Raw genomic sequence first — 15,620 nt, forward strand, 5'->3', positions numbered from 1 at the left:
GACAACCAATGATACCAAACAACCATGCCAACCAATAATACCAAACAACCATGACAACCAATAATACCAAACAACCATGACAACCAATAATACCAAACAACCATGACAACCAATGATACCAAACAACCATGACAACCAATAATACCAAACAACCATGACAACCAATGATACCAAACAACCATGACAACCAATAATACCAAACAACCATGACAACCAATGATACCAAACAACCATGCCAACCAATAATACCAAACAACCATGACAACCAATAATACCAAAATAACCATGACAACCAATGATACCAAACAACCATGCCAACCAATGATATCAAACAACCATGACAACCAATAATACCAAACAACCATGACAACAAATGATACCAAACAACCATGCCATCCTTCCTAACGCCAAACAGCCACGTGACATCCTTCCTAACGCCAACCCAATGCTCTTGTACTTACTTGCACTGGCGAGTTGAAAGTTATCCGTGACGTCAATGACGTCCACTGTGACGTTCAGCTGGAAGTGGGGGTCCCTGTACTTGCTCTGGGCTCTGTGGTGGGCCAGGGCTCTTTCGAAGGCTCTTTGTGACACGGAGTCACGTTTGTCAAATATAACTCCTGTATGGCAAAAAAAAAAAAAAAAAAAATCAAAGGTAGGATCAAACGACAAATGCAAAATGATGCCTAATTGGAGATAATCAGTGTTCTTTAACTTTAAATAGAAACTCTTTGCCAAAACTTAAGGCCAATTAATTAATTAATTAATATTTAATGTTTAAAGGACTACTTCATAGAACATCAAATTCCTATATGAAACACAATATCCGTAGCATTGGATGATTTTTACAAATTTCATTCTGCTGCAGAATTTTATTTTGGGGAATTTATTGAATTTTTAAAAAGTTAACCCGTTTCTGCTATTCATCGCAATATAGGCTAGGGAAAATGAACAAATACTTTAAACGGAGAAAGAAAGGAGACTCATTTGGAAAGTTTTCTGCCCATTACAAAATACAGATCGATTGTTAAACTCATAATTGCACATTCTTTGATGACATTTCTTTTTTTAAAAAAGTCTTTTTAACATAACTTCTGGTTATCTGGCAATAAAAAAAAAAAAAACGCCACGCACTTTTCAAAGGTCACACGCAAACAAACAACACACTCACAAACGACACACTCAACACAATCACACTAACACACACACACGCACACAAACTCAACACAATCACACTAACACACACACTCTCAACACAATCACACTAACACACACACACTTATCTCTAAGTGTTCCAGAAAAATAAGAAGCTAACGCAATAATCATGTTTCTCTTCTAGCACGAGCCTAAGTTGTGTGTGTGTGTGTGTGGTTGTGTGGCAATGTGTGTGTGTGTGTAAGTGTGTGAAAGTGAGAGTGCGTGTTTGTACTGCGTGTTCTCTAGTTAGGGGGCTATGAAGGTGACTGTAGTACATGGGGGGATAGTGGCGCAAAAAGGGCGCTAAGGGCATGTACGCAACACAGACGAGTGTAAATATTAGAATAATGACTTGGGGGAGTATCCCCCACTCCATTCCGCCAACCAATCAGGGAATCTCAGGAAGGCGGTAATGTACTTCCCATCATGCATCTCGTGCTCTCAGCAGACGTGAGTAATGCATTTCATGATTTTAAAACTTTTTCTCCAGAGCTAAGATTCCCGTCTTAAAGAAATGTCCCCAGTGTTTTGCAGGATCACGCGCTGGCTCTTAACAAACTGCAGAGATGATTGCACACAGTCAAGGACACACTCTATGCACGCAAACATACACACACAATCACACATACATATATTTATGTATCTCTCTCTATACAAGCAAAAGGCCTGACTCGCTCACTCATTGACTCCTCACTTATTGACTCCTCACTCATTGACTCCTCACTCATTGACTCCTCACTTATTGACTCCTCACTCATTGACTCCTCACTCATTGACTCCTCACTCATTGACTCCTCACTCATTGACTCCTCACTCATTGACTCGCTCACTCATTGACTCCTCACTTATTGACTCCTCACTCATTGACTCCTCACTCATTGACTCCTCACTCATTGACTCCTCACTCATTGACTCCTCACTCATTGACTCCTCACTCATTGACTCCTCACTCATTGACTCCTCACTCATTGACTCCTCACTCATTGACTCCTCACTCATTGACTCCTCACTCATTGACTCGCTCACTCAGTGACTCGCTCACTCATTGACTCGCTCACTCATTGACTCGCTCACTCATTGACTCACTCACTCATTGACTCGCTCACTCATTGACTCGCTCACTCATTGACTCGCTCACTCATTGACTCCTCACTCATTGACTCCTCACTCATTGACTCGCTCACTCATTGACTCCTCACTCATTGACTCCTCACTCATTGACTCCTCACTCATTGACTCGCTCACTCATTGACTCGCTCACTCATTGACTCGCTCACTCATTGACTCGCTCACTCATTGACTCCTCACTCATTGACTCCTCACTCATTGACTCCTCACTCATTGACTCCTCACTCATTGACTCGCTCACTCATTGACTCGCTCACTCATTGACTCCTCACTCATTGACTCCTCACTCATTGACTCGCTCACTCATTGACTCGCTCACTCATTGACTCGCTCACTCATTGACTCGCTCACTCATTGACTCCTCACTCATTGACTCCTCACTCATTGACTCCTCACTCATTGACTCGCTCACTCATTGACTCCTCACTCATTGACTCCTCACTCATTGACTCCTCACTCATTGACTCGCTCACTCATTGACTCCTCACTCATTGACTCCTCACTCATTGACTCCTCACTCATTGACTCCTCACTCATTGACTCGCTCACTCATTGACTCCTCACTCATTGACTCCTCACTCATTGACTCCTCACTCATTGACTCCTCACTCATTGACTCGCTCACTCATTGACTCCTCACTCATTGACTCCTCACTCATTGACTCCTCACTCATTGACTCCTCACCCATTGACTCCTCACTCATTGACTCCTCACTCATTGACTCCTCACCCATTGACTCCTCACTCATTGACTCCTCACTCATTGACTCCTCACTCATTGACTCCTCACTCATTGACTCCTCACTCATTGACTCGCTCACTCATTGACTCCTCACTCATTGACTCCTCACTCATTGACTCGCTCACTCATTGACTCCTCACTCATTGACTCCTCACTCATTGACTCGCTCACTCATTGACTCCTCACTCATTGACTCCTCACTTAGGCTGATGAACACTACGACATTCTATTTAGCTGTTACTTAATACGTACGTCAAATAACTAAACACTTTGAGATGCTCAAAATGATCAGCGGTCAAGTTGATCAAATTAACGGGTTCTTTTTAATTAATGACGTGGCTATTAAAGGTTCAAAGTTGTGTTTATGTTTAAAGTAAAACTAAACTGAAGGGTATAACAAATGTTTTTCCACTGCTAGGCTTAGAGCTAAGATACTATTGGTAGACAGGAGGGCTTCAGTCCTAGTTTATTCCTGGATATTTGAGAGAGTGGGGGATTCTGGGAAAGGTTTTACGTTCTACCTTGAGAACATTTTCATTTCGATTGAGAAGTTAAACGTTGCAATAGATCAATCCGAAGTTGATACTGTAGCATGAGATAGTTTTCTGAAGCTTTATGTATAATATAATATAATATAATATAATATAATATAATATAATATAATATAATATAATATAATATAATATAATATAATATAATATAATAATATAATATAATATAATATAATATAATATAATATAATATAATATAATATAATATAATATAATATAATATAATATAGCAGAAAGTAAGGCGTATGCATGGGTGTTTTTTACTTTGACACATGAAAATACAAAATATAATCTACTGATTTCATTATTTAATAAAATTAACCTTCAAATTTGTGTTTCAAAAGCATTTTTTTCATAAATTCGTTCCATATATCTGCGAATTTAGACGTCCTGACGTACTTTATAATCCCCTTCAATTAACGAATCGGGTAAACCCGTTTTAATTGTACTTTATATACCATTCATCTCGCGCAACTTTTATTTAAATTGCTGAAGTTATCTCTATTCGCTTTTAACAAATCAGGTAAATCCGTTTTCTTAGTCTTTTATATCTGATACGGATGTAAACCCATTTTCGCAAAACTTCTTTTATTTTCGTGGCGAAAGAGAAAAACTTGAAAGGAAGATTAGCTACGTTTGACATAGATATACATCCAATCCACTAGATTACCACTGGCGGATCGGGGGGGGGGCAGTAGGGGCGATTGCTCCCCCTCCCCCACTCGGCCGAGCGGGCGAATTTTAGTATAGAATTCACACAATGTGTATACGAATGTATTATTTATGTTAATATTATATGTTAATTATTTATATTCAACCTATTTTTAGATTATTTCGTCCCCCCTCTAGTATGTTGGTCGATTTGGTGGGGTCGGGAGGGGCGATGGCATCAATCCCGCCCTCCCCCCCCCTAAACATTTTAGTGGGGAGGCGGTCCAATTTATTTGTAGAATTCACAGCTTGCTAGCAGAATCAATTAGATATCTATATGATTAAAACTTGTTATTGGTATTTTAACTGATCTTTATATTTTGTCGTTCACCTGTTGACCGATTGGGGGGGGGGGGGAAGGCGAATACCTCTACTGCCCTATCCACCTAAACTGTCCTAAACCCTTTGAGAGGGGGGGGGCGGGACCTACTTTTATGGAGAAATCATTGTTTGTGAACAAAATTATTTAAATATCTATATAAACTACGTATTGACATGTGAACCCATTTGTTTATTATGTCACACACTCACTCTAATCTCAAATTTTATAATTAGTAAATATAAAATGAAAAAGGATTGTACCAGGTGGGAGGGGCGATACATGCAATCGCCTTTCCCCCATCAGACAAACCAATACTTTTTCTGTTTGTATTATAGTTAAGAAATTACAAAATAAAAAAAATTTCACTAATATAATTTATATATGCTATAAATTAAATTCTTACACCGAGTCGCCCAACCCCTATTCTTTAATGCCAAAATCATTCATTAGCAGAAATTATAAAAAAGGAGCGAGGATTAAACGCTTTCACCCCTCCCCTTTCCAGACATTTTATCATAATTATTTTAAGAAAGACTTTGCTTTGGAAAAGTTAGAATTCAAACGAAATTTTTCAGTATAAGAGTCACGATTGAGATTAATTTTAAACCCAAATAATGTCCTACTTGTCGCCTTTTTACAACCTTTACTCAATCTCATATTTTTCTAGTTAAGTAAATTTGGGACTATAACTCACAATTTATGCTTGAATTTTTATTGAATATTATTTATCGAATATTTTTTTTTTTCTGCGGCGATCCTCAAAGCCTTAATCTAAATATGTGGGGTATCTTATCTTTTCAAGGAACAAATCGGTTTTATTTGCAATGTATTAAGGGCCGATAAATTCATATTAGAATATTTCTCAAGTAAAATATTATTCAAAAAGTCCTTTTTTAATAGGATGAATAATGAGCTTTAGGTCAGGAGAATGCGTTTCTTCTGTGAAGAATGAAAGAAAACGCTTTTGGCGTCGGGGCTTCGACCCCAACCCCACTGGGAAGCTTACAGCGCTGCCCCAGACCCCCACGCTTGCAAGAAAAAGGCCTCAATATGGGTTTACTAGGCGTTAGGGTTAGGGTTTGGAAAAAAATCGCCCCCCCCCCACTCCAAAGTTCTGGATCAGCTTGTGTAGATTAGTAATACACAAACTAAGGCCCGCAGGCCGCGAGTAAGTCCGGCTAGTATAATATAATATAATATAATATAATATAATATAATATAATATAATATAATATAATATAATATAATATAATATAATATAATATAATATAATATAATATTTAGCTCCTAACACCATTTCCTTGTGCGCACTATAAAGAATTTAGAATTTTCTTCAGGACCCCCCCCCCCAAAAAAAAACAACACTTCAATAAGTTCCTGATGATGTACGCTGTAGCACAGTTTCTAGGGAGTGACTTTTCTCACTTTTTAATATCACTTACAACACACACACACACACCTCCACACACTCGAATGCTCAGAAAGATACACACGTACACAAGCTGAAATAAATAAAAGAAAAAATAAAACCCCAAAGCCTCTCAGTAGTGCTACACATCCGACTATGAGCAAATGAAAAAAAAAAAAAATGAAGTCTTGCCAAATTTAATTATTTTTTTTTTTGATTTTCTTAGACTAGAGACTTTAATTGAATTTGACGTTGAAGACAAAAATCTGGCAACTGGGCAAATGTAACATACTTCAAACTAGAAATAATACAGAAATAAAAACTATAAAAAGAATATATACTCCTAAAAGCAAAGTTAGATTGCAAGAATGCAAAAACAGTGCCATATATTTAATACTGCATGAATAGCTTCCCTTTTTCTATCTAAAACAAAATAAACGAATTACAACTAATTGATAAACAAATTGGTTAATTCTTTTAAAATGTATTCATGAATTGTCTTTAACTATGGATAATTATGCAGAATTTCAACATGATACGAGATGGGGAAGTGGAAGAAAAAGCGTATACAGAACGTAATAAGAGGAATAACTCCACACATACAGAGACATTCATAACATAATAATAAAATTATTTAATTTCATTTTTGTTTCCAAATAATTAATTAACTTTTTGGTTGAACGATGTTTTGTTTAGAGATGGGAAACGAACCGAACCCGAACCGAACGAACCGAACTCGAACCTCACTTATGACCGAACCGAACCGAACCCGAACTTTGAAACTGTTTGGTACGAACCGAACCGAACGAACCCTCCTTATCTTAACCGAACTAAGTTTGCAATTTGTACATCCTTTTTTTTTTAATTTTTGGTTTAAAAAAATAAAAAAAAAATTACTTAAATATTTTATTTAAATTCTAATGATTCCATTATACATTGAAAACTTGGGAGGGGGGGGGTATTTTGAAAACTTTAAAAAGAAAAAAAAAGCGGCGCGCTGGGGTTCCCATGGGTTTTTCCGTATGTGCCGACTCCCTCCTGGCCTTGAATTTTCGCGGACTGTTTGCAATATTGGTTTTGAGTTGAATAGGCGCCCTCTAATTAGATCTAGATCTAGACTCTAGTTCCTAGTAAGTACAAAGTCAACATTAAAATATTGTCACTTTTATTTGAGATAGCTGTTAGTTGAGAGTAGAATAGTTTTGGCCAATTAGAGAGTGTAGATATAAATCTACAATAAGTTCATTTGTGTTCTAGTTTAAAATAAATTTTAATTATCTTCTATTAAGTGATTTATTTTTACAAAATTGTGAAGTATTCCATATTGGAATATTATCAGTGGCGTAGCAAGGGTGAGGGAGGAGGGGGGGGGGAATGGAAAATCTCCCCGGGCCCCCACTTGAGCGGGGCCTCAAATGAGTGTTTTTACAATATTCAATATTACGCAAAATGCAGGGGCCCCAAAGAGGTCCAGCCCCTCCCGGGCTCCCAAATGATGAAAAATTCCTAGCAACGTCCCTGAATATTTTTACTATTATTTTGTTTTGCATTATTGATCATCAGTATTTTTAATGCAGCGTTTCTCAAACTTTGGGTCCTCCCCCGTGGGTGGGGATGGCGAGTACCTTGAATTGGGGGATGGGGAGACGCAACTTCCTGACAAAAAGGGGTGTCATAGAGTGTGTGTGTGGTGTCTGGTGGCGATAAGAAGAGGTTAAGCGACTGATTATGTTTATGCATTGAGTATGATGAAATTAGCGTAATGCAAATGTGAAACGGCAGACAATCTTGAGACCTAGATTTCGTTTAAATATCAGTATATTTCATTAATAGTACATCTCTATCAAAAGTTAAATATGTGAATATTGTAATAACAGTTAGGCTATATTGAGTTGTTCACATAAGAACTTTATTTTAAAGTTTATTAAGTTTATATGTTATTATAAGGCTTGTCTTCGAGTCCGAAGATTAGTGAGGAATGCAGTTTTTCCCATGGCTGCGCAGTCCCAGATGTGACCTATATATTTTGCCACATTCAGGGCAAGCATAACCACTGTCCGCAGGTGGTCCATTTAGTTTTTCTTTTCGCGTCTGCGTTTGTCCTCGGCAGCGGATTTTCTTTTGGTCTCAAATGTGTATCCCGCGGCCTTTGGGAGTGAACTCCAACTGACTCGTTCTGAGGCCGCATGTGACCAGGTGCTCTCTTCTATGTCAGCTAAGCAAAGTTGACGCCTAAGCTGGTCTTTGAAGCGTTTCCGTGGGGCGCCTCTGTTATGGCGGCCACCTTTTAGCTCACAAAAAAAAAGACTGTTCCTCTCCCATACGGGATACGTGCCCTGCCCAGCGTAACTGCCGGACCATAAGAAGTCCCTCTATACTATCCTTACCGGTAAAAATATAAAACGCCTTTATTGGTTCAATTGTACTAGCTGTTTGTAAGCGACAAATCAACGACCAACTAACAAGGAGAGGGGGCGTCGAAAAAAAAGTTTTATTTTCAGTTTAACTTATCTGAATATTAGTATAATTACATGTTTAAAAATTAAAATATATTAAGTAGGAGATGTCATTTTATCTTCTAATAAGACCTTGTCAACTGTAGACTGCTTTTTGCGAGGCGCGTATGCACAATATGGGTCAAAACATTTTGAAGAAAACATTTTAAAACATCTCCGCTATTGAGATTCTTCTGCATTTTTTGTCTCAGAATAGTCGAATTTCTTCCGTATATTGCAATTTATTATAGTGACGACTTATGTGTGAAAAAAAAATCCTCGATAGAGACGTCTTTACACGAAGAATATTTGTTTTTTTTATTATGATGAATAGTGCGTTCTGAAAGAAAGCACATCGATATTAGCCTTTTAAAAAAATATCTCTTCTTACTAAGAGAAAAAGGTTAGAATACGCTTAGCGCCGAGTCATGCCCAGAATTAAACCACTTGCCGACTTGAGCAAAAACCTGCCGCATCTTTAATTTTATCTCCATTAAGAAATGTTTACAATGCTTAAAATGTATGTGGGCAACATTATTTTGGAAAAAGTATTGCCCATAGGCCTATTATATGTTGCAAAGTATTTGTTTTATGTAAAAATTAAACTTAAAGTGTTTTATCTGATAAATTGTATTAAACCTTATAACTTAATTTTGCTATTGCATAATTTCATAACATCGAACCGAGCCGAACCCGAACTTTAGACCCGAACGAACCGAACCGAACCCGAACTATACTCGTCATCGAACCGAACCGAACTCGAACTTAAATCTGACCGAACCGAACCGAACCCGAACTTTAAAAGTTGGGTTCGATTCCCATCTCTAGTTTTGTTAGGTAAAACAAATAATTGTGTAAAGTGCGACTTGATCCGAGAATGGGTGTGGGAGAAAAACATTGTACCCGACAGACAGACTGACAGACTGAGTGAGTTGATATATACAAAAAAAGATAGTACCATTCTTTTTAAAGACATTATAAATGAACATCTATAATGTAGCTAAAACATTTCGCGTCAAAACGTCACGCGCCAAAACGGTTGAGCTAAAACCACCTTCGCGCCAAAACATCCTGCTTCAAACAGACACAGCACACAGAGACGACTACGCTGAATAAACAGAATTCTCAAGAGCACTTCTCTGTTCCGAGATACATACCAGAAATATAAATAGAAGGACAAACTGAGAGGCGGACAACACAATCACAAAAGTGTTTTCCCATGAGGAAGCTGCTAAAATCTCAAATTCCTTGTATTAAACGTATTAAGTTATCTAATTACTTGTTTATCAGTCTTAATGAAAGGGAGACTTTGGAAAAACAAATATCAAGTTTCTATAATTAAACTACATAGTGTCAGCATGGATGTAAACTGAGCTGTGTAAGTCTCAGATAAAATCTCTCCCCCCCCCAAAAAAAAAATAAAAAAATCTTCGTTCATTAAGTGAGTCTCCTATTTCGTCCATACTATATTACATAAAACATATTTTTGTGTGTTTGCTAATCTGCTCTTATACAAAACTCATCGACACGCTTTCTCATTTCTATTCTAACGTAAATCTAATCTAGTAATCCATTATAATCCTGTGTTTCTAATGTATTCTTAAGATTATAATGTAATACATTGTGACATTGATTAGCGATCGATAGCAATTTATTTCAGAAAAAAACATACCAAAATTTTAGTTAACCATTGTGCACGTGATAACGAAAAGAAAAATATGATGTCATGACCTCCACAATGCCTTGACCTCCACGATGCCTTGACCTCCGCGATGCCTTGACCTCCACGATGCCTTGACCTCCACGATAACTTGACCTCCACGATGCTTTGACCTCCACGATGCTTTGACCTCCACGATGCCATGACCTCCACAATGCATTGACCTCCACGATGCCATGTCTTCCACGTAAAAGGTTTGAACACATGATTTCTTCCGCATCAATTCTCGGATCGAGCTAAAATTTTGCACAATTATTTCTTTTACTCGACGAAACAAGAATCAATTTTTTAAAAAGTATTAAAATAGTTAATTAACTATTGGTAATAATTATTTTTGTTGGTATCAAACAAGAGAAAGAAGTTGTACTTGACTGATGTGGTGATACAAGTTGAATTAGTCTCCTTTATTCTTTGTAGAGAGAAATAGGTCGCCGCTTTAAAGTTTGAAACTAACAATATATAACTATGACACCTTCTATTTTCAAAAGCACTTCGCTGGCACAGTGGTGAGTGCGTTGGCTTAAAGAGGTTTGAGCCCTCGAGTTTGAATTCAGGCCTTTCAATGTATTAATTACTTTTTTTTTTTAATTTTAAAAGGCATTTAAAAAGCGATCACGGTAACATTCATACAGATGTTCCCTTCTTTCTCCCCCACCCCTTTAAAAATGGTTCCGACAATTAATAGATCATAGCATGTTGTGAAAGCTAAAAGCATGATATTGCGCTAAACAAAAACAATTACTATTTCTAATCGCACAGGTGTATTATTGTTAGCCTGGATCTATTACAAACTTAATTGTATGTCTGAATCCAAGTCAATCGATACAACTACACTTAATATAAGCTTTGTCTTTTTAAATATTTTAAATATTTTTCTTGTCATATGTTAAGATGCTTTCTTCATAGTTTTCATGGTTAGTTTAACCAAAGTATATTGTATTATATTTGTGCTCATAAAACAACAACAAAAAACAACAAACAAACAAACAAACAAACAAACAAACAAACAAACAAAAAAGCAAAAAAAAACAACGAAAAAATAAAATGTAAAATTATTTGTTATCGAGTCAACAGGGGAAATAATTCAATCTATTTCCTATATTTCCTATGGGGAAAATTGTTTCCGATACCAAACATTTTCAGAACAGACCAACTTTGCAGATCAGATTGTGGTCTTTAGCCAAGGTTCCACTGAATGTGACTTTCTGATTATAACATTATCTTTTTCCATTCGCCTTTAATATATTGTGATATTTCTGATTCTATAGGCCAAGACAAATTTTTACGCGTGCCTTCTTCCCTAGTGCCATTACAGCATGGAATGTAGTTCTATTATCAGACCTTGCGATCTATAGGGCTGACAATGTTAAGGTCATCTGTTGTTTCTTTGGCCATGTGTCGTGTAGCCAGCACAACAAACTGCTTTTACTTTTCCCAGGTACCCATTAGAGTTGTGTGGACTCAGGGCGCTCTGAAAATTCCGAAATTCAAAATCCCAGTCATCACCGAGATTTAAACCCAGGACCCAAAGCTCGTAAGCTAAGCGCTGAACCACCCTTAATGGGAAACAAGCTTTGTTTTTATAGTCCATTGGATTTGAGATTTCCTTTTATTCTGTTATTATAACATGTGCGTTTTAATATTGTCTGAAAACGAAGTTAAACAATGATTTAAACAAATTCGATGCAATTCACACGAAAACGATTTTTAAAAATCTAAAAGTACCTCCAACTAGGAAAAAGACAAGCTGAAGTAACATCCAAAACATATAGAGCATTAAAAACAAACGATAATTGTAATCGTAAGATACAAAGGCAAGTAACTCTTACAATTAAAAATTAACCTCTATAGTCTAGAAAAATAAATGACCCTTTACAAGAAATTCAAATTACAAAACTGGTTGCCATTATTTGATATCTGTAATATTGCGAAAATGTATAAACTATTTATCAACTATTTTAAAAGTAAGTATTTATTAAAATATTTTAACCTCGCTGGACATCTCCCATGGCCTACGGGCCTTAGTTTGTATTTAATAATCTAGTGGATTGATTTAGATGTATGTTAAACTTAGCTAATGATCCTTTCAAGTTTTTTCTCTTTCGCTGAGAAAATAAAAGTAGTTTTGCGAAAATGGGTTTACCCGAAGCCGATACATTCATATCTATTAAAAACGAAAGGCGCGCGAGATGAATGAAATATAAAGTACTATTAACCTGTTTACCAGATTTGTTAAATGAATGGGATTATAAAGTACGTCAAGACGTCTAAATTCGAAGATATAATGAACGAATTTATGTAAAAATGCTTTTAAAGTACAAATTCGAAGGTTAATTTTATTAAATAATGAAGTCAATAGTCTATACTTTGTATTTTCATGTGTCAAAGTAAAAAACTATCTGTGCAAAGTGTAGTTTTAAAAATTAGATCTAAATCCATTCGATCTTATCTCATGTAAACATGGCAAACATTGCCTAGATCCATGAAATAGTAACACTTTCATAGAGTTGGCAACTTTTTTTAAGGGTCTTAAGTTTGTTATAGGGCTACTATAAATACGTCATGGTTCCAGTTAGTACCCAAAGAATATTTGTGCCAATTTTAATTAAGATTGGTCTAACGGTTTTGATTTCTATTTGGGACATACATACTCCTTACATTCTACTTGTAGTATAGATGTCTTTCCGCTCCATTTAATATATTGGAACTTTTCAAACATGATCACAGTTCAAATAGAAAACAAAAATAAACAATCATCTCATCTCTGCCTGTGGAACCAGCTTCCCTCAGGCATCTCGGTTCTGGGCGAGTCTCTCTAACTGTCCCCACGTCTTGCCCATCTGCTTGGCATCTGCTTTCAAATCGCGGCGCAATGTATTCCTGGGCCGTCCCCTCTTCCTCTTTCCTTGGGGGTTCCAATAGGTTCCAATACCAATCTTTTAATTCGATGCCCCCTACAGATACCTACTTACTTCTAGAATATCCTTGGAAGTCAATAGGAAACTAACAGAAGCGACAGTTGAAAGACGTGCTGCTGTAATACAGCGTGATAGCTATAGAAAATATATACATTCATCGGACCCGATTACTTCTGAAAGTTATGAAATGATACAGTATATATTGTTATAACCCTATTCCGACGCCGACACTAATGGCGCGCACTAACAAACCGTTGAACTCGAGGAATAGACGATATATTCTAGAGCAAGGACGGCCTTGTATCCGGCAATTGTGATCTGCAAATTATGGGAGTCTGAGTTGCCAGGGACTAGGAGCCGTCATTCGTGCTACCTGTGAACCGTATTGATGACCTGGAGCGACACTGGGAAGTGCAGTCAGTGGTCTGTACTAATGTTTAGGTAGAAAGGGACTTGTAGAAGAATCCATTTGACTTAATAGTCTATGTCTCACTGTGCACTTTGAAACTAGATAAATATATCCTCTATTGTTACTCCACCTTGCTAGCCTTATATGGTAGTACGGCTACATTAAGTGCTAGCTGATTTGTAATGTAAAACATATGTATATATCTGTAGCATTTTACGTCTCGAGAGACGATCTTTTCCCTTTGCAACCTCTTGTGTGACTAAAGAGGCCAATCCTTGATGCACAGCTGCGATCGCAGGTTGGGCATATGTCATCACCAGGCGACGTTGCATTTTCACCCTTCTTTCTGCTTCTGTTGTGTATGACATCTGCAATCTGTGACCCTTCCTTTATGCTCTCTCTCCATGCGGATCTGTCCAGTGCCACCTCTTCCCATCTGCTAGTGTCGATTTTGAAGAGCTTCATGTCGCGTTTGCATACATCCGTATAACGTTAAAGTGGGCGACCAGCGGCTCTCCTGCCTTCTATTATGTCCTGTGGAAGTCGAACTTCTGGCTTTCTACGAACGTGGCCAAGCCAGCGAAGGCGTTTGCTGCTGATAACAGAGCGGATGTCCTGGCACCCTGCTTTTCGTATATATAATTAACATGAAAAAAAAGTTAATTTTATAGGTATCTAGAATTACGTATAATTTGTGCAGAACCTTGTAAGTGCACTTTTTTTTGTTGTACGTATCAACGATTTTTTACAGGGGAAGGAATTCCTTTCATCCCTCCCAGATAAGCAAACTTTGGAAGTCAACATGACTCTCGTGTCTAGCATTACCTCCCCTAATTCTTCCAATTACCCACGAAGATTTTTGATCTGACACATCTATTGATTTGGATCAATACCGAGACGTGAGATTAAACAGATACTGGGTCTTCGTGTCCAGTCTGACCGGACAACACATTTGTAAGGCAATATTTTCTAGACAACCAGATGACCCCAAACAACTGATGGTCAAAACTTGATATTTCACGCCATGACAGTGCCCTCCCCCCACCAACCCCCCCTTCCGTTTCCTCTCTTCAATTTCAGCCATTGTTGGGCAAGGAACACACATACGCACAAAAAAAATCAAGCTATCAGGGCGAGAAAAAAAATGACTTGGTATCGCCAGTAGTTTATTGCCTTAGAACTCCACTGGGATCCCCAAGCGATTACGGCGAAAAAAAAATCGATTTCTGGCCCGGGGTTCAATTATTTGTCGGTTTGCCGAGATAAATAATCGGTGGTCGGGATTGCAGAGACGTTGGCTGGGACGAGACTTAAACGGGCGATACTTAGGCGATCTTCGGTATTAGAGCCGCCCTCAGCAGCGGGCTGAGAGGCTGGACGGGAAGGGGTGGAGGCAAACATTCCGGAGGTAGTCGCTGAAGAAGTCCATTGTGACGTCATGTTATTTCATTTCTTGCTTTCCCCCCCCCTCCCCAGGGTCTAGGTTCTGAACAGCGCCAGGAAAAATTGTTGACTTAAGAGCTTCCAAAGACATAGGCATTAACCGAGTGACAACACGGCGGACTGAAGATAAGACAAGATAAGATAAGCTAGCTAACTGTTTGGACTTTTATAATTTCCAAAGTAAAGATACAATCACCATTGATTAGAAGACTCAGATCGAGACCAAACTACATAGTAGGCCTGAACACAGACCTGTGACGTGGCAATCTGTAATAAGTGGAAACCAATAGTTCATTGCCACATCACAGGTCTGTATTTAGGCCTGCTAAGAAGTTTGGTCTCACTCATATCGTTTACAACTCAATACTGCTTGTAACGTATTTGTAAGTTTGGAAAAATTATGAAATCTGTTTTTAAACATAATTTTGAAAACTATTTTCAAAACTAAATTTATGAAAACTACTTCCCGAGAACATAAAGAATTGTAGCTATTTAGCAATACACACATGCAATGCTGATAGGTAATGTATATTCTTTTATTTCTAATTGCTAGGTAAGTTAAAACCTATCTTACAT

General features: G+C 37.6%; 1 protein-coding gene across 2 annotated transcripts in view; it reads right to left on the minus strand.

Annotated features, from left to right (window-relative positions):
* LOC106059817 (glutamate receptor 1-like) overlaps positions 1–15,620 on the minus strand; it is a 132,327-nt gene that overhangs the window by 78,383 nt on the left and 38,324 nt on the right. For both annotated transcript variants that reach the window (XR_008779460.1, XM_056038965.1), the window contains exon 3: positions 462–620. Coding sequence is in view for 1 of the 2 variants with exons in the window: in XM_056038965.1 (XP_055894940.1) it covers positions 462–620 (159 nt within the window). In the remaining variant the exon portion in view is untranslated. The remainder of the gene's footprint in view (positions 1–461; positions 621–15,620) is intronic.

The sequence above is a fragment of the Biomphalaria glabrata genome, chromosome 8 (assembly GCF_947242115.1).
Source record: "Biomphalaria glabrata chromosome 8, xgBioGlab47.1, whole genome shotgun sequence".
Lineage (NCBI taxonomy): Eukaryota > Metazoa > Mollusca > Gastropoda > Planorbidae > Biomphalaria > Biomphalaria glabrata.